Below are 18707 nucleotides of genomic sequence, written 5' to 3'. Positions count from 1 at the left end.
TGGCCTTCCGCATCGTTTGACATTTTATCTCTGGGAACTTCACATTCCCCTACCCACTGAGGCACATTAGCCCATCAACGATTACTCACACTATGGGGACCCTTCAAGTGATCGGGGACTCCGACAAGGTTGTCAGCAAGATCTACCTCCAGCTACTGCTCTGCCGTGTTCCAGCCTCGTATCGGTGGGGCTCTCGGCGCAAGTGACTCAACACGTTCATCACTTTCCGTTAAGCACACCATGGACCGGAGATGAAGATGTTTTTATAGCACTCTGCCCAAGAGGACCCCGGTACCTTCCTCCTCTAATAACTATTGGCTCTATGAAGCGAACGTTGATGGATGGGACGTAAGCCAATAGATAGTTTTACAACACTGCGGTCAAACCCCGGTTTGCCCTCACGCGGAGATTTTGGTTATGACAATCATGGCGATACTATTTCGACGACATATGAACGTGAGATTTTGATTCTAGACTCACTCTAGCTCGGGTTTTGACAATGGGGCTCAGTCCTTTTTTTTTAGCTCTTTGTGTGTTGTGTCCAGGGCTCATTAAATCTTGTGGCCAAGACAGCGTGACTTTCAAGGTTGGAACCTACTAGTATTTTTTAATTCCGTAAGTATCTTGAAAATTAGCTGGGTATCCCTAAAGCCACTAGAAGAATGATTGACGCCCATGATGGCGGATAGGTAGGCATTTTAACCCACGTATTCATTGTTAAACATGGTATCGCCAGTGAAAAACAAATTCTACTTCGTGACACTCGAGCTCATTGAAAGGTTATAATAATTATTTGGGTATTATTATATATCACAGAAAGGGTGTCATGTAAAAAGTCTAATGGTCATGAGCCATTATAATGTCTATATCGTGTGCAACCATATCTTCCCGAGGATCATGATCTGTCGCATAGTTTCCTAGATAATCCACCAATTCGCCATTGTTCGAGAGAAGCATAGTACCATGATCACCGTATGAAGTCTGAGAAGGCCCAATTGATGAGAATAATGTATTGATGGATGTTTGAGTCGATTCCCCGATGCCTGAGAAGCTTGTCTCGCTGAGATTGTCCAAAAGCTGATCATCGGACTCGCTATTCAACAAGCACACGTCACTTTCTTCATTCTCATCGCGATGGAGTGTTTGAATAGAACGAATCAGTGCCGAGTTTCCGCTCTCGAGCTGTAGTTGATCCGTAGATATGCGACGCACGGTCTCGTCTGACACAGCCAGTCTATTTGATAGGCGCTCTGTGGAGAGCATCGAAGCTCGTATTTTGATGGGTTTTGTCTTGGGCACAGCTTCCTGAGCGATACGCCAAAGTGATGAGAGGACCGCAGCCCTGAAACTTAGAAATTGAGGTTGTATCGTTGTGCCGTCTGTGTGATGGGAGCGACTGAGCTCTAACAACTCTGCTATTTTAGCTTTGATGGATGGATCATTATTTCCTGCCAGCATGGACGATATGGCTTTCGTGATTATTGGAATTGTTACTCCTCGCTGGTTCATCGCCTGGGTAGAATTAGTACTTGATTCGCATGACTGAGACCGAAAACTCACATCCCGATATCTAGGATCGAACACCGCGGGAGATATCTCTGCGAAGCTCTTGATTGTGGCCGGCTGTGGGACACGGATTGTAGGATCTTTGATTGAGTTGGAAATGACCAGTCTTTGAATTCCCAGGTCGAACAACCGGAAGAGTTCCTCGCATGATGAGTCCGATTCACCCCCAGATATGTAAAAAGACTGTGATCCTTGAATTCCAGTAGGACCCTCATGTTCTAGGATTGTGACGTCTGCCATTGTCCCCAGAAGCCGAGGACTGCCGAAAGCTGATGATTCGCGCCCAAGAAAACTATCCTCCAATTTGAAATATTCCTGGACGGGTGGTATACTCTTGGGTTGAAAGATATACTCCAGGCGAACGTCAATTGAAGCTAAGATAGCTACTGGTACACCGGTGGGAGGACACGCGTCTGGGGGGTTGGTCATCAAACTGGGCAAAGTCCGACCCGTTGTGTGGTTCCGCATTTTATACCCTCGGCGCAGACCAAGTTCAAGGCAGTGAAAGCCAGAAGTGTCAATGCAATATTCACGTGCACCCGCCTTGAGCTCAACTGAAAATCCCACATCCGACCAGATCTGGAGCAAGGAATAATCAGTTTCCAATTTGGGAAATATTCTTTTGCACAAACCTTCATATCACAGAGTTTGCCTCTCAACTTTGATACGAATGCGGCTGCTTCATCTCGATCCCAATTTCCCCCGATGAAGAAGCGCAACTTCAGCTCTGGTGCCTCCGTTATCCATATACCTTCTATATCTGACAAGTGTGAGACATTAACCGGTATCTGGGGGGTTTCATGGCTTGGTGGCTGGCTGAAATGAGCTGATGCGGCCAGACGAAGCTGTAACTTTGAATCTCGGATTTGTAGAGTGGATCCACCCAAGTCGAGCTTTTGTGTCATTGTGGAAGAAACTTAGCACCAAGGCATTATGTATTATTTTTGAGCCCTGCGGCAGTCATTTAAACGAGCAATTTGGGGGCTGTTGGTAGTGTTGGAACGAGAAAGGAATAGTGGACTGGGTGTGGTTATGACCTTACGGTACATGGACAGTGCACATGGCGTTCAAGTCCCTTGGCCTGAGAATGTGTGCACCCAATTCTTGAAAATTAGTTCAATTATACTGTTGATACCATTTTGAGCTATATATTTGTGGCATAAGCTCAATTGCAAAGGTAGGTTCTTCTAGATATTGGTTGAAATGGATATCGTTGCTGAGCATTGATCGCAGCTTAACAGCAACACATCCTAGACTAGTATATGACATGCATTGGCTTTCATTCTGCCGTATGATGCCGTAGCAATGCATTCGGTGGATCTGCTCCATCGCACTGTTCTTCTACTCTTCACTGTCCAAGATATCCAGCATCTGAGTGCAGATCACTCGCATGAATCCTTCCATTCCATTGTTATCAGAGGTGGTCAATTCCAGCGGTTGTGGGTTAAATTAAATAGTCTTAACCTGGAATCCAACTTTCTCGATGATGTTCTTCATGTCAGTACTTCTTGGGTTTATATTGCATGGCTGGAAAGACGCCGCACGCAAGATCCTCCGAAACCTGGCGCAGGAAATGAGGGTTACAACTTGAAGCTTCTCATTTAAGATATCGTTCTATCAGACACCAGACATAAAAAAGGTTCTGTACGATATCAGCATATTTTTCATGGCTGACAAAGAGCGCACTATGAAACAATGACAGGCTCCCATGGAAGGGACTGAATTCCAGATTGAAGGAACTACTAGGCTGGATAGTTTTGTTCAGAGCATTAATAGAGCTATGTTACATGGCTAGGCTATGCTTCCAGGGTGCCTTTGTGCTTTTCTAAATGAACGAGATGTTTATTTTTTTCAAAATTGTTAGAAAGTTTGATCAATTGCCTTTAAGAATATACGTACCGATGGTCTATCATTTGATGCTTTGATCTTACCCCATTTTCTTTCCTACTAAGATACAAGCAAGGTATAGGAGATGCTGCAACTTAATCCACAGAGTTTGCCTAAAGTAACACCTGAAAAGGATAACAAAGTGAGTCATGACTTTAGAATCAAGAAGTGGATTTGATAACCTCTGTTGGTTTGCATAAACAGCGATAGTCGGCCATGCCTTTTGGTAATCTGGTAGTCTTTTTCTAAATGTTTTATCCCCTTACTGGTACTGTAGATGACGACATTTTTATGTATACCTGGGTCATGCAGTGGAGTACATATGCACGTGGCAAACCGTTGTTATCTCTTATCGTAGCAAGGAGATCCTTATCGATAAACAGTCACGTGCGGCCCCATCCAGGTGGCCTGAAAGTAACCGTTACACTTCCAACTATCTACTGTCAGCGATGCCAGGGGATGAGTTGTCAGAGGATCACCTGTGTGCCCAGAATGGCCGGGATGAATATGAAGCTCAAACACTGCTGTCTGCCTCAAGTGAGGAGCAGGATCTAGCTTTCCACCCGGAACCTCTCCCGTCGCCGATCCCCTCACGTCACGCGACAAATGGCAAACGCCACTCCTCAATCTCTCAACCTGCGGTCGATGGACAGCGCCGCACACCCCGTACCATGAATCGAGTTCGATTTGACATAGAAGAAGAGCCCGAAAACCCCAATCGCAATCCAATTGAGCGTGCTCTTAGCCCAGACGGCACCCCAGACGACACACTATGGCTGGAGGATGAGGACTACGAACTTGGCAATCGGGGCCCAGGAATGCACCACAGTGGACAATCAATTCCTCTTCTCACAAATATTGAAGCGCCTAGTGTGACACTTGCGACATCGGACGATTTCTTTCCCGAAGAGTATCTCGAAGATGCGCGGCCGCGGAGTGGGATGAAAATGGCGTTCATGAACATGGCCAACAGCATCATTGGGGCTGGAATCATTGGGCAACCTTATGCGCTTCGTCAAGCAGGCATGACACTGGGGATTTTGCTGCTGACTGCTTTGACCATCACAGTGGACTGGACCATTCGATTGATTGTAATCAACTCCAAACTGAGTGGAGCGGATTCATTCCAAGCGACTATGCAGTACTGCTTTGGGAAAAGTGGCCTTATCGCGATCTCCATTGCGCAGTGGGCATTTGCATTCGGCGGCATGGTCGCATTCTGTATTATTGTTGGCGATACCATTCCCCACGTTCTAGGCGCTTTGTTTCCGTCTCTCAGGGATATGTCCTTCCTATGGCTCCTCACAGATCGCCGGGCCGTTATTGTTATCTTTGTTTTAGTTGTTTCATACCCATTGTCTTTGTATAGGGACATTGCCAAGGTCAGATCTTTCTTTCCTTACTACTTATCAGAAACTAACGGTCAGGTAGCTGGCCAAAGCATCCGCCTTGGCATTGGTCAGCATGATAATCATTGTTGTCACGGTCATAACTCAGGGCTTTCGGGTCCCGCCTGAATCGCGCGGAGAAATCAAAAGCCACCTCATATTCAACACTGGCTTTTTTCAGGCTGTCGGTGTTATTTCTTTTGGTGGGTTTTCGCTGTCCTTGTCAATAATTCGAAAGTCTGCTAACAAGTTCTAGCTTTTGTTTGTCGTATGTTCCTTTTTATTCTATTGATATCACAATCGCTAATTTCCACAGACCACAACAGTCTTCTGATATACGGCTCATTGAAAAAGCCAACACTGGACCGTTTCACCCGAGTCACACATTACTCAACAGGAATCTCTCTGGTGATGTGCCTAGCAATGGGTATTGCAGGGTTCCTGTCCTTCGGGTCTAAAACTCAGGGGAACGTTCTGAACAACTTTCCATCAGACAATATCGTCGTCAACATCGCACGATTGTATAAACTTCCCATCGACCTTGATACGGACTTTCTTGACTGACTTCGACTAGTTGCTTTGGCCTAAACATGTTGACCACACTACCACTCGAGGCGTTCGTTTGCCGCTCCGTCATGATAACCTACTACTTCCCCGACGAACCGCACAACCCCGTTCGGCATGTTATCTTCACAACAGCACTGGTGGTGACTGCAATGGTGCTGTCCTTGATAACATGTGATCTGGGAAGTGTGTTTGAGCTCATTGGCGCCACTAGTGCTGCTGCTCTAGCCTATATATTCCCTCCTCTCTGTTACATCAAGCTTAGCAGTGCTACACGGCGAGAAAAGATCCCGGCGTATTTATGCATTTGCTTTGGGGTGGTTGTGATGGGTGTCAGTATAGTGCAGGCGGTCGTCAAGATCATTCGAAGTAAGTTTGCAATTGGACCAAGTCGAATGGTTTTTTTTGGTTGCACCCTCATCACATATACTAATATCAAACTTTGTCTTTGCAGATGATGGCGAGGCCCATACTTGCAGTGCCCCCTAGAGGAATTGTTCAAGGATTTTTCACAGATGGCGGCTATGCTTATGTATACACTCAATGTGACCGAGAAGTCTCTTTGGGCTGTGTTTCCATGTACATTTGTATCTACTATCTACTTTGGACAAATATCCTTTGTGTATCATATGCTACAATACTCCCATTCAAAAATTGCTATGTGCTATTGGTTATGTAGGGGTAAATTGCGATGTCTGGGGATAGGTAGGCGATAATTCGGTAGCTACCATGTGCCTAGCTAGACAGTATGTATATATGCTCTCAAGTCAGACGAAATACGATGGAGCACGTGTACACCGTCCTCATGCCAATGGCTAGGCACGTGCGCTTTGCGATTTCGGCTGCGCAATCCGTCGGCCTCGCTTCTCATCTTTTACAAACTCCGCTCACTCCCTGCATTTCCAAGACCCAACGATTATTGTCAACGGCTCTATAACTCTAGGGCTTCACCATCGCGTTGACGTTTCCACGTACCCAAAAACAACTCCCACGTGAACATGCCAGTACTAGGCCACAAATCCTTAATGGAAGGTATGACTGAGAAGTCGAGACCTCTGAAAAGACCCTTCACGTTATTGCCCAAATTAGCACTTCAATTGTTTGTGCATAGACACGTTGCGTGTTTGATCCCAACAGGCCCTGATCGTTCCTTTATTTACCCTCTTCCCACCTTCTCTCTTTCTTCCTTCTACCACTCTTCCTCACTCTTTCGCTTCTTCTCTTCCTTGGAACCCCTGGTTCTCACTTTGTTCGGGTGCTTCGCATAGCCCTGCTTGGTGTCTCTTCCGCTTTGCATAGCATCCGCCAGTTGTCGTTTGTCCCTTTAGGGACCTTTCTTGGGCTTTTTTTAAGCCTCGTATCGTCGTGCCCTTTTGTTTCCGAAGGGAACCTGAGGTCGCTTCGATCTCTAAATAAAATCTCTCTGGGTGACACCATCTCCACCCCACCTCATTCATTCTTCTATCGCCGTCTGTGCGACTTTCTCTTCGCACTTGCTTATCTTACAATTATTGACACTTCACTCGTCACGGGAAGTACACCAGCAAGATGGCTGGATCTGCGGAGCAGCTCCGCAAAATGCAAATCCTTCAAATGGTGATATTTAGTCTCTCACTTCTTCTCTGATATTTCTGACTGACGACGTCAACAGGCAGACCTAGGAACTGCTCGGCGTGAAATGATTTCCACTGCCGACTTGAAGAGGCAGCCTCGCACACAGCTTACCAATATCGAATCCAAGCGATATCTCGATCAAAGAGATGAAGCTCAATTGAGCAAATGGGCAAGTGAGTGCTGCATGAGAAACGCTCATAAACCCCTCTAACTTGATACTAATCTTTCTCGCAGATCTGCACACTGAGATCGGAGATACTCGTGGCATGGAAGAACTCGATGACATAGATTGCGGCCAGTCTCACCGGGCTAATTTGCACGCCATGTTGCATCCCAATGGAAGTCAGCCACGCACTTATGCCAATCATCCTCATCCTCTTCCATCTGCAGGTCGTGGTGGTGGTGGTGTCATGGGGAAGAGAGGACGAGGTGGCTTTGTTCCCCCTCTCCCTGCTGCTCTCCCTCCTGCCCCTACAAGGTAAGAAATCGACATACTTCCCCATGCAAGGAATTCCAATTGACAGACTAAAAATGACAGAACCTTCATTAATGCAACTGTCGTTCGCCCGGGACGCTCAGGGCGCCCAGGACTGCGCGGTCGCTCAACCACGATGTCGGCCGGCATTCATTTAGACCCTGCGTTGAACTGCAATACTGACGACGGTGATACCTATGACAAAGGAAGGGGACGTGGACGAGGCAAAGGCAAGGGCAGGGGTAACGCCCAAGGGCAGGTTTACAGTACGTTTTGATGGCGGGTACGGAAAGAGAATGCAACTGACCACTTTCTTAGTCCCGTCCGCCCCTATCAGGGTCCAGCGGCAGCCTCCAGCGTAAGTGATGAGACTTCTTTTACTGATATTTCTATGCTAACTTCTTGATCAGCGTCGACTTCGCCGCCAGAATCTCTCAGCCTGGGGACTTCATGTCCGTAGTTCAGTCCCGCCGAGCAACCGAAATGTACAAAAAGCCTATCGATACAAGCTTCTCTGCGCCAATGCACATGACTGCTCCTGCGCAAAAGATTACGTCTCTCAACGAGCCAAAGGTCAATGTGCCTCTGGGCGGCACACCAAAGAAAGGAACGGCCACCGTTATTGCACCCCCGAACCCTGGACCCTCGTTAGTGGTAGCATCAAAACCGCTATTTCATGCTGGTTATACCGAGGAGACCACGTCATCCAAGCCCCAGTATACTTCAAGCAGGATTTCTCAGCCATATATTGGACCCTATCTAGTGGAAACACCCTCGCCATCACCTCGTGTTGTTCCTATTGACAAGACTGCGTCCTTCAAGTCCAGGAAAACCCAGCCCAGTACATCCAAACCTACCCAACCACATAAGAAATACCCTCCTGTGGTAGCAGTCGCTGCAGATAGGATTCAATGGAAGATTTCGCCTGGCGAACAGCCACGAAAAAGGGCCGCGGCTTCCTCAAGCAAGGAGGCAGTCTTGTCTGGACGCTGCATCCCTCTCGCCGAGGTCAAGAAAGCACCGGTAGCCAAAGCTCCCCAAACCAATGACAGCAAGCGGGATGTTGCTCCGGGTAGCCAGAAGGTGAAAACAAAGGAGAAAGTTCAGTCTCAAGACTTGCTCGGCGAGGATGACTCCCCGGTGAATGCAGCAACAAAGGTTCCGCGTCCTTTGAAGACAGTGGCCATCCAGAGTCCAGGTACTACAGAATTGGCAGGTCTTCAGTTTGCGGCGAAAGCCAGCGAGTCAGTGCGAGCCAAGAGCATTGATGAAGTCATCTCCCCGAAAAGAACGAATAATGACATCCCAGGATCCCACGCTCACCGCAATGATCAGAGTCAAGAAGATGACAGTTTCGTTGTCTCTGGTAGGCAGATTATTGCAGAACTTCGCGACATGCGCGAATACATCCGTGCACCCCATCATAACTTGGCGACTACTCGGGATATCGAACGAATACTTGAAGCTAAATTGCTCCAACTGGTACCTATCGCATCTGCATCAGCTACATCACCTACAGCACCTGGAGCCTCAAATATCGGCACTCGGCTGGATAATTTGGTTGCATCTATAGAGTCCATTTCGGCATTGCATCGACGAACTAAGGCTGTTGAAGCTTCTTCTAATGCCCGGCGCGACCTTACTCCCTTTGATGGCCACAGATCGCCATCTCCCCCTTCCTCCAGTTCGAGCTCACCTCCTTCTGCCGATAAAAACGCGCACAAAGTACATGTGCCCGGCCTTTCGCCGACCAGAAGTGAAAATTCAGACATCATTTCTCAGTTCGAAACCCTCCAGGCGTCAGACAAATTGGCTGCGCCACTGCAACCACAACGTGTTGTCTGTACTCCGGCTATTCGCCCTCTGGAGGTCCCCAAGAGGACCATCGCATTCGATGAGTCCGTTCAGGTCACTCCTGCTTTGGGATCGGGTCCAAAGGACTCGGTAAAAAGGCCACTGACTCTCAATGATTCCATCTTTGCAGGACCTGTTGGTCCTGTCACCTCGACTTCCAAGGTTATGGAACCCAATGCCATGCGGTCCCAGACCACGACTCGGGCTCTGAGTGCAAACGTCCCCAACATCCCCAGCCGACAGGGCGAAAGAGCCCAGCCAACCGGCGTTCGCACAGTTGGCCCTACGCCATACAAACCCCGTGTGATTGGTCCTGCTCCCTCGGTGTATGAGCAAACGACGTTGCGCGACTTGTCAGGGGCTCAGATTCGTACTGTCTCCGTCCAGCAGGCAGCCACGGATACTCGCATCGAAAACTACTCCTCTGCCAATGTTGCAAGCGGTGCCCAGTCCAGCGGGACTGCTTCCGAGCAAGTTGAAGATCGGCTGTTTCAATGCCAGGCCCCACGACCATTCAGCAACCCAAAGTGAAGACCGCTGGTTCCATCCCTATCAGCCGTTCTCGCCGCTAGTCTAATTTACAGAGTCTACGTTACAGTGGACTTGTTCCTCTACTGGCCTCAGCCATCTCTAATTGTCTATGATTTCGACATCGGTGTCCTTTTGATCCTCTCTATGGCCCAGTTGAGCTTTGAGATTATTTGCCTTTCCTTGCTGAATGGTTCCCTGTTTTCAGTTGTTCAAATGTTGAACAGCAAATGGTCGATGATCGTTTAACAGGCTTTGTATGATTAATGAAATAATCAAAAACTTTATTTAACTAATTGTTTTTTTTCTCTCCCGCTTTGATGTAAATGTAGGCGGTCTATCCCACAGCGTCGTGAGGTCAGAAGCAAGGCTATCGACTTCACCTCAACCTCACACAATGCGGTGCCCGTCAATTCAATATTTTGGTGTCTTAGCGGGGATACACGATAGTGCGAGTGAACTATATATAAACTGCAGGTCGTATCTAGCCGTCTCTTTTTTCTAGTCGATACTTCCAAGACTTCCCTGGTAGTATCTGACACCATGAAATGAGGATATGGTGCGATTGGGGGCCGAAATTTATAGTCAAGGGCTAGCGAAAACAGCAGTCCATATGGTGTGCAACGTTTGAGACTCCAGGCTATACATCCCTTGAAAAAGTAAATAACAAAGAATATAGACCTTGGTATAACTCGTATTACTAGTTTTGGCCCCCGCGGAAAACTGGTATTTTAATCTCGAGATAAATACACCTATATGAGGTAAGCACTAAACCTGCAAGCCTGCAAGATGGGCTTGAAATGTGCCTTATCATTTGTTCTCTTCAAAAGACGCCTTGTACCCCTTTCCGACCGAAAGAATTAGAAAACGCATTGACTTCTGAGAATTAGACCATGGAGGTGAAAAAGAAGAAGAGTACTCTCGAGCACCGTCGTGCACAGAATCGTTTGGCTCAGCGCAGGTTCCGTCGTAAGTAGCCAGTTGATATCCCGCATCGCCTGTACTGATCGCTTCCCCCAGAACGTCAGAGCCAGCAGAAGGCCAACGCAGATCAACCTCAGCAGACGCAGACCCTAGAGCCATCCGTATCGGCGACCGATGACCCATCCGATCTTTTCAATTTCTCATCTGAAACCAGGTCGACACACAGCCCTGTCAAATCCCCGCCTGGGTTTGGCATCAACTGCCTACAAGGCGGTGCCAATGGACTGATCGGCATCCAGAATTTCATAAACATGGACGACTTAATGGACTCATCCCTGCCAAGTCTCCTTGCAGGCCCCTCACCGGGCATATCTAACACCGATTCCGCTGAGCATACCCTTTTCGGCAGCGATCGAGACTTTATCCCCAAACATCCAGGCTCCCTAGCAAGCACAGTCGGAAGCAGCAGCACTCACAGAACAACACCAGACATTTTCGACACAAACTTCCCACCGAAATCACTAACAGACGATTCAACACCCGCTAGTGCTAGGAGCGCCAGCGCACTCTCTCCTGAGACAGCAAAATCCCATGACACAGGCTCAGGCTGGCTGTCCGCACTTCATATAGCCGCACAGAAGGGACACCATCGGATCATGCGCATGCTACTCCAGCAGGATATCGACTGCGATGAGATAGACAGCGATGGGCTAACACCCTTAATCCATGCGACGATTGGCGGCCACGAAGACGTTGTCACGTTGCTGCTCATGCATGGGGCGCGTATAGACAAGGTCGATCGCCAGAACCGTTCGGTGCTCCATTTCGCGGTTAGTCATCGTCGCCAGACAATATTGAAGATTCTGTTGGATTATTGCGTGGGCGACCAGGGGCTCATTGATGCCTATGATAGTGGCGGGCGCACGCCGCTGCATATTGCGGTCGATACTGGGTTTGAGGCGGGCGTGCAGGCTCTCGTGCAGCGTGGAGCTAGTGTACATTATAGGACTAGGAAGACGCTTCCAGTTCCATAGGGTGGGAGATATACTTCCAAGGGTACAGGCTGAGTCAGATATACCATGGCTTGGATGCTTCTTCTATGTTAGAACAGATTGCTTACGGATTTTGGGCTGAATTGAAGTATCTCATAGGATGGTTTGTGTATGATATCTAGAGTCAGGCTAGCGATCATCAACATATCAGTTCGAAATAGCAGTTCAAAATGGACCGACAAATCCCTCTGTCAATATTCTCATGCTCTAGTTCCAACCTTCATAATCTTCTCCACGACATCCAATCCTGTCAACTTCTTCAGCATCGAATCAAATGTTCCAAATGGTAGAACACTAATCAGCCTTGCAACCCAAGCCTGCTCTCCCCTCCAGATGACAGGGGGCGGCTTTTTCTTCAGCAAATCACCCACCACAGCAGTGGCCCACTGCAGAGTCGGCATTCCCCCTTCAGCAAAAGCATCCTGGCTCAATGCCTTCTCCACCACCTCGCGTGCGGGATAATAGATCGATTTTTCGGGAAGAGTTGGCGGCTTTGCCTCCTTTTGATTCTTGATCAGGTTGGAGCGCACCACTCCAGTCTTCAGGTCGACAACATTGATTCCCAAGACGCTCAGCTCGAGTCGCAGAGTGTCAGACAGCATGGCAATGGCGGCCTTGGATGCCGTGTACACACCCTGGAAGGGCAGTACGGCGACAGAGCCCACGGAGGACTGGTTGACGATCAAACCGCCATGGGGGCTCTTCAACAGCAGAGGCAAAAATGCCTGCGTCACCTCGATGTAACTCCAGACGTTCAAATCGAATAAGCGTTTAGCGTCGGCGATGTCCACGTCAGCTACGGGCATGAGATACTCGGCGCCGGCATTGTTGACCAAGATGTCGAGATTGGGAAGCTTAGTCACCGCGTTCTTGATCGATTCGCTGGACAACACATCCAGCGTGAGAGTTTCGATGCCAGCGGATGCAACTTGGCCTAGTTTGGAGGGGTTACGGGCTGTGGCGTAGACCTTGAGACCAGCCGTGTGGAAGGCGAGGGCAAGGGAGGCGCCGAGACCTCCATCGGAGCAGCCCGTAATCAGTACTGTGCGGGCCATGGTGTATTTGGGTGGGGCCTCTATAATAGTAGTTAAAGGATTCAGACTGGAACAAATAGTGTATTTATATACATTTATAGTTAAATTCCTCTTTCTCTAATATCCATCATACCCCTGGAAATAGTAATGATATACTTCATTCCACCGGTTCCGAGTTTAGAGCTGATTGACAGGGTCGTTGATTACCCCCAGAGAGTTTGATTACCCGGGCCAAGGCCGATCAGTGGCGTGCCGATGTATCTTCTCTATGGCATCCACAGCAAAAAGGTACTTGGTTGCAGCACTAACGCCCGATGTGGTCTAGACGCGGATATCTTGATTACCCGTCGGATCAAAACATGACTTTTATAGTCAGTGGAATCCTATTACACCATCGAGGGGCTGGGTGGGTGATTGGGAGGGGTTACAAAGGAACGAATTCATTGGCTCAATTAAGAAGATAACGAGTTTCTTCATTAAATTCTTACTTCCTAGTCCGGATAGCTATATAGTTTAGATGTGCAACGAGTAGAAGGATTTTAATTAGTCGAGCATGGACGTCAGATCATCGTTAAATCAGATTACCGTATTGCGCCATAATACCTGTATTGTTGTTATGCACTTCTAGTTACAAGGATATCATGTATAGAAAAGCCATTCTGTGGGGATTATTAGTTACGTAGTAATGGGCATTCACAGGTATATTAAAAGATATTTCAAAAGACGTTGCAGTGCAATCACAATCATAATGTCTGTAATATCATCTTGGACTACCTTGATATCCAGATGATCCAAGTTCTATATCTCAAAGTATAGAGGCCGTATAAGCCGCTGACAAATAACCAACACACTACCTAGGTATAAATCTATGGAAACTCTCACAGGGGTTGATATTATTCCATAGTATTAGGGAGATATAAACTGTGACTCTCAACGGCCAATATGACCCAAGTCCGCAGTGGTTGCTATACACTGCGATGCGCCTGTAAAGTACCTAAATGTATTATAATCCAACACATATTAAAATTCTTTATTTCAATATGATCTACCAGAGCGTGTAGACAGGTAAAGCACCCAATCACACCCAAACCCCATCTAATATCTAACTCTAACCCTCAACCCGTAACTTCCCTTAGCTGGGAATGGCACAATCATCTCACTACTAGCGTCAATATCCCTCTCCCTCACCGTCTCATACAACTCCAGAGTTCTTCCCTCCTGTCCCTGATAAAGTTCATACGTATTTAATATCGTCGCCAGCACAATCCCCATCTCCCGTCGTGCAAGGTTCATCCCGACGCAGTTCCTTGTTCCGCGCGAAAACCCAATAAACCCACGGATCAATTTGGGATTATCAAGCCAGCGCTGCGGTCGGAAGACGGTGGGATCTTCGAAGACATCGGGGTTCATGTGCGCGATGGACACGGACATTGACGTACAGGTTCCAGGCGGAAGAACGTAGGTTTGGCCGCGAACCTTGTCTTTGTAGACAATAGGTTCTATTGGGGATATGCGCTGCATGCGCGATAAGACACCTGGGTGCAGGCGGAGGATCTCCTGGATCATCGCGTTGAAGTAGGGAAGTGTCGACACGTCGGAGTATGTGGGGACTACGCCTTTCTTGGGGATAGCCGCAGCCAGTTCATCTTTGACTTTCTTAAGTTCTTCGGGGTGTGCGAGAAGCTCGTAAATGGCGGCTGTAAGAGTGTAGGCTGTATGTGAGCTCGAATGTTAGCAGAGGGCTCAAGGGGTGGATGGTTGACTTGGAGGACAGTCGTACCGGTAGTTCCTTCACCGGCAAGACCGACTAATTGCGCGTCGTGCGCCATTCGTACATCGGTCTTCTCCTCAGGGGGAAGAGAACTGGCTAGGATTCCTTCGAAGATTGTACTCTTAATTTCATCGGGGTTGGGTGATGCTCGGATTGTGCGAACACGGTTCAGCCACCACTGTTATATATATCATCAATCGTCAGCAAGAAAACTTGATGTTATGATAATCATTATTCGAGAAACGATGCTCGACATACCATCTGCTTCTCTGCCATAACTTTCAGATTAGGAATGAAGATTCCCAAGATCCACGCCGGGCAGGCATTGATGAGTCTCATCACCACGGGAAAATGGCCAAAAACATGCGTCAGTGAAAAGTACTTGTCCGTGGACCCAAAATAGTCATTGCCGTAATCCTTTTCATCCATAAAATGAAAACTGTCGCCGAATGCATACGTTGTAATCACGTCGCTCGCATATGCTTTGAAAACGTGATGCATTTGAAGGATCTTGCCTTTGCGGCCTTCTTCTGAGGAGCCACTTGTGGGCTTGAGACGTTCGAGAAGTGCTTCGGTCTTTTCAACTATGATAGGCTCGAGTCGGCCGATAGATGCCACAGAGAAAAAGCTGTTGATACTGTTGCGGCGGACACGGTGGAGGTCATGGTCCACAGTGGCGATGATGGAGTTTGGTGCTATAGAGTATCAGAACAAAAGTTCCATCAGGTGAGAAATCGAATCACTGACTTCCAGTTCTTCTCCCCACAAACAGTGGTTTGGTGGTTTTTCTTGCAGGCCCAGCGTATATACTGTCGATGAAGTCTGGGTCGTTGAAATGAATTTCATTTGGGTTGATGCGCACAATAGGGCCTTGAAAGGCACTCTAGTCAGCGATTTTCATAACCCTTGAATGATGGCACATACCGTATTGCTGGTGCATTTCCAGAATCTGATGGAAGTACTTGCCCCCGAGGAAAACCTCATAATAGATCTCATACCAATAGGTAAATGCTGGATAGGGTTAGAACCAATCAGTTACCGAACTAAATATTCTCTCACCAGCTAATTTAGGCCCCGGGATATTGGAAAGGGGATGTAGCGTCACTATAGACTAAGATTAACAGTGATCAAACCCGTTGGGATATTAACCATACATACGTCGGTATATGCCCAGCAAGACATTGTAAATCAAGAACCCGGTGAATAAGACATAGATTGATTGGGATTTCCAATTCTCAGGAACATCATCGACACGGAACGGCAGGTTGCCCAAGTACTGTGCCATAGTGAGCATATTACAGGAATTCTGGTATTACAATGAAGAGAAGACTAAACTTGATATATAAAACATCTCATCTCGGACCTAACCTCTTTCTAACCCTCATAAGCATGACTGTAATAGAATTTCCTACCATTACGATTCGTTCCAACATTGTATAATCATAGATTACCTTGCCGATAATCAGGCCATCAGTGCTCAAATGGCTGTTACTGCTGACTGTCAGTGGGGGCGTAATATCAAACGTTGAATCGGGTCATCAGTCCTTTGTCAGCTCAATAGAGTTGCTATATATTAAATCGGTTTTAGCTGCAGATGTCCTGCATTTTACTTGCAGATCCACTCCGTTTCTAGTTGCATACACCATATCTTGCTTTCACTTCTGCAAAGGATTGGGATCGATGTATGCAACTATGGCAAACCCCGTCTACGCGATCGCAGCCATTTTGTGCGTGCTCTCCTCGGCATTGGCTGCTCCAACCAATGAGAAGGCACAAGAAGCGACTTGTCGGTATCTTCCGGGAGATGCTGGTTGGCCTACAGATGCAGAATGGAGCAACTTGAACAGCACAATCGGCGGGCGACTGATTCGGGGTACCCCTCTGGCTCAGCGCTGCTATGGATCTGATTATGACCCTGCAGCATGCGCTGCTCTGCAGGAAGACTGGATTGAAACGGCAACCTAGTCAGTGACACTGAGTCTAAATCCCCTTCTCTTAGTGGACTGCAAGTTAATTTGACCTGGGAATCACAGCTACGACAACCCCGTAAATGTCATGGCTCCTTACTGGCTGAACAACTCATGTAGCCCATTTTTGGGCAGTTTGGCGGATGCATACGCAACTTCCAACACTCCCAGTGTCCAAGCTCCTTCCTGCTCGTCCGGCAATATCGCAGTATACGCCGTCGATGTCAACAATGCGGAAACCGTGGCGAAAGCGTTCAAATTCGCGGCAGAGAAAAACATCCGCTTATCTATTAAAAACACGGGACATGACTATATCGGCCGATCCAATGGCCAGGGCTCTCTCGCACTGTGGACCCATAACCTGAAAGCCCTCTCTTTTTTCAACTACAGTAGCGCCGAATACACCGGACCCGCCGCCAAGGCAGGGGCCGGCGTCCAGTTTAAGGACGCTTACAAGCTAGCTGCAGATAACGGGTTCCGTCTCACGGGTGGTTATTGTCCTACCGTCGGCATGGTGGGAGGATATGTCCAGGGTGGTGGCCACGGACCCCTTGGGGCCAGCTACGGGCTTGCTGCCGACAACGCGCTAGAGTTCGAAGTTGTTACTACCGATGGCCGACACTTGGTAGCCTCGAAAACCAAGAACTCCGATCTATACTGGGCTTTGAGTGGCGGCGGAGGAGGAAACTATGCACTAGTCCTCTCGCTGACAATCAAAGCCCATGTCGACGGCCCCGTTGCCGGCGCGGCCCTGTCATTCGCCAACACCAACTCCGATTCATACTGGGACGCCATCGGAGCATTCCAGCGCCAGATTCTTACATGGAACCAGATTCCGGGTCTTGCATTGTCTTTTGGGTTTGACAACACTGCTTTCCAACTCAATATGGCAACCTGGCCCGGCGCCACCAAGGCAGAGATCGATAGGACACTGTCCCCTTTCCTCCAGCGACTTGATACGCTCCACATAAACGCCACATATATCGCAGACGTGCAAGACACCTTCCATGGTCATTTTGAGGAATACGGGTTTCCAGATGAAATCTACCAAACCAACAGCAGCCTAGGAGGATGGCTCATCTCGCCCTCAATGGTGCAGAATAATCTGACCTACATTCTCGACTCATACAAAGCCATTGTCACAGACCCCAGTACTTCTGTCAAGCGTATTAGTGCTATCTCAGGTAATCTCTCACATGCGCACGTTGGCAATAAACCCGGCTCCAACGCCGTGCTGGAAGCGTGGAGGGACTCCCTCTACACCGTGAACCTTGCACAAGGATACGCACCCGATGCTTCTGTTTCAGAGTTACAGGCCGTCCAAGCCAAGGTTAATAAGTGGCAAGATTTGTTCAAGCCACTGGGAGGCGGAGCTTACATCAACGAAGCTACATATGACGATGTGGACTGGAAAAATGATTACTTCGGTGCAAATTATGACCGTTTGCTCCAGATTAAGCACAAGTACGATCCGAAGTTCGCTCTATGGCAACATACGTCGGTTGGAGCGGATGATTACTGGGAACTAAACGGAGCAGGAAGGCTATGCCGTGTTTAGTGTGATTAGCGTTTTCCTTTTATGGCTAGAGAGATAACACCTTTGTCGCACTGTTCTCTGCAGACTGTCAGTTTCTTTCACTAGGCTAGCTTGATTTGGGTCTTCAGCAATATGTGGCCTGTTCGCTTCGCCAATCCCAGTCTTTCCTTTTGTATGTACGTGGCAACTCTCATAAATTTCGTATCGAACATAGCACACTTTTTTGAAACTGTCACGTTTTATCTCAATATTGATTCATGCTAGAGAAAATGCATAGAAAATGACAGTTCCAGGTCCTGCAATGCAAGAATTAATTAAAAATGTAAGCAATAAAAGGCGTCATCCAAACCCCCGATTGGCCGTTCTTTTTCTTCCTTACAGATCCACGCTCTGCTAAATTTGACATCTAGCATGGCGGCCCTTCAGTAAGAGATCAAGTGATAGTCTTCAGAATGAATATCATATCCTTGCTATTGAATTTGAATTTTTCAGATTCAAACTAACAGGTATATCATTTGAACAGAGAATAGGTCATATCCCATCAAA

General features: G+C 47.8%; 8 protein-coding genes across 8 annotated transcripts; 4 read left to right on the top strand and 4 right to left on the bottom strand.

The window, feature by feature from the left end:
* Positions 1-837: 837 nt before the first annotated feature.
* On the bottom strand, positions 838-2471 carry N7447_010609 (uncharacterized protein; the record flags this gene model as incomplete). Its single annotated transcript, XM_057234871.1, has 3 exons — positions 838-1512; positions 1561-2145; positions 2199-2471. 3 exons carry the CDS (start codon positions 2469-2471, stop codon positions 838-840), a joined length of 1533 nt encoding a protein of 510 aa, XP_057081091.1.
* A 211-nt stretch (positions 2472-2682) lies between these two features.
* On the bottom strand, positions 2683-2970 carry N7447_010608 (uncharacterized protein; the record flags this gene model as incomplete). The annotated part of the gene is given in 2 exon segments (XM_057234870.1): positions 2683-2899; positions 2912-2970. 2 exon segments carry the CDS (start codon positions 2968-2970, stop codon positions 2683-2685), a joined length of 276 nt encoding a protein of 91 aa, XP_057081090.1.
* Positions 2971-3902: 932 nt separating this feature from the next.
* Positions 3903-5894, top strand: N7447_010607 (putative amino acid transporter; the record flags this gene model as incomplete). Its single annotated transcript, XM_057234869.1, has 6 exons — positions 3903-4835; positions 4885-5044; positions 5098-5109; positions 5158-5362; positions 5416-5774; positions 5860-5894. 6 exons carry the CDS (start codon positions 3903-3905, stop codon positions 5892-5894), a joined length of 1704 nt encoding a protein of 567 aa, XP_057081089.1.
* Positions 5895-6953: 1059 nt separating this feature from the next.
* On the top strand, positions 6954-9879 carry N7447_010606 (uncharacterized protein; the record flags this gene model as incomplete). The annotated part of the gene is made up of 6 exons (XM_057234868.1): positions 6954-7001; positions 7057-7192; positions 7254-7497; positions 7558-7760; positions 7813-7852; positions 7905-9879. The coding sequence occupies 6 exons, from the start codon at positions 6954-6956 to the stop codon at positions 9877-9879; spliced, it is 2646 nt and encodes an 881-aa protein (XP_057081088.1).
* An 890-nt stretch (positions 9880-10769) lies between these two features.
* N7447_010605 (ankyrin repeat domain-containing protein) lies at positions 10770-11834 on the top strand (the record flags this gene model as incomplete). Its single annotated transcript, XM_057234867.1, has 2 exons — positions 10770-10845; positions 10897-11834. The coding sequence occupies 2 exons, from the start codon at positions 10770-10772 to the stop codon at positions 11832-11834; spliced, it is 1014 nt and encodes a 337-aa protein (XP_057081087.1).
* A 218-nt stretch (positions 11835-12052) lies between these two features.
* Positions 12053-12907, bottom strand: N7447_010604 (uncharacterized protein; the record flags this gene model as incomplete). Its single annotated transcript, XM_057234866.1, has 1 exon — positions 12053-12907. One exon carries the CDS (start codon positions 12905-12907, stop codon positions 12053-12055), a length of 855 nt encoding a protein of 284 aa, XP_057081086.1.
* A 1074-nt stretch (positions 12908-13981) lies between these two features.
* N7447_010603 (cytochrome P450) lies at positions 13982-15942 on the bottom strand (the record flags this gene model as incomplete). The annotated part of the gene is made up of 7 exons (XM_057234865.1): positions 13982-14598; positions 14667-14835; positions 14916-15352; positions 15405-15527; positions 15582-15668; positions 15717-15761; positions 15816-15942. 7 exons carry the CDS (start codon positions 15940-15942, stop codon positions 13982-13984), a joined length of 1605 nt encoding a protein of 534 aa, XP_057081085.1.
* A 407-nt stretch (positions 15943-16349) lies between these two features.
* On the top strand, positions 16350-18182 carry N7447_010602 (FAD-binding domain-containing protein; the record flags this gene model as incomplete). Its single annotated transcript, XM_057234864.1, has 2 exons — positions 16350-16621; positions 16691-18182. The coding sequence occupies 2 exons, from the start codon at positions 16350-16352 to the stop codon at positions 18180-18182; spliced, it is 1764 nt and encodes a 587-aa protein (XP_057081084.1).
* Between the last annotated feature and the right edge of the window lie 525 nt (positions 18183-18707).

The sequence above is a fragment of the Penicillium robsamsonii genome (assembly GCF_028829455.1).
Source record: "Penicillium robsamsonii strain IBT 29466 chromosome Unknown utg000007l_segment0_segment0, whole genome shotgun sequence".
Taxonomy (NCBI): Eukaryota; Fungi; Ascomycota; class Eurotiomycetes; order Eurotiales; family Aspergillaceae; genus Penicillium; species Penicillium robsamsonii.
Note: the sequence above shows the minus strand (reverse complement) of the source record. Positions and strands in the feature narration are given on the sequence as shown.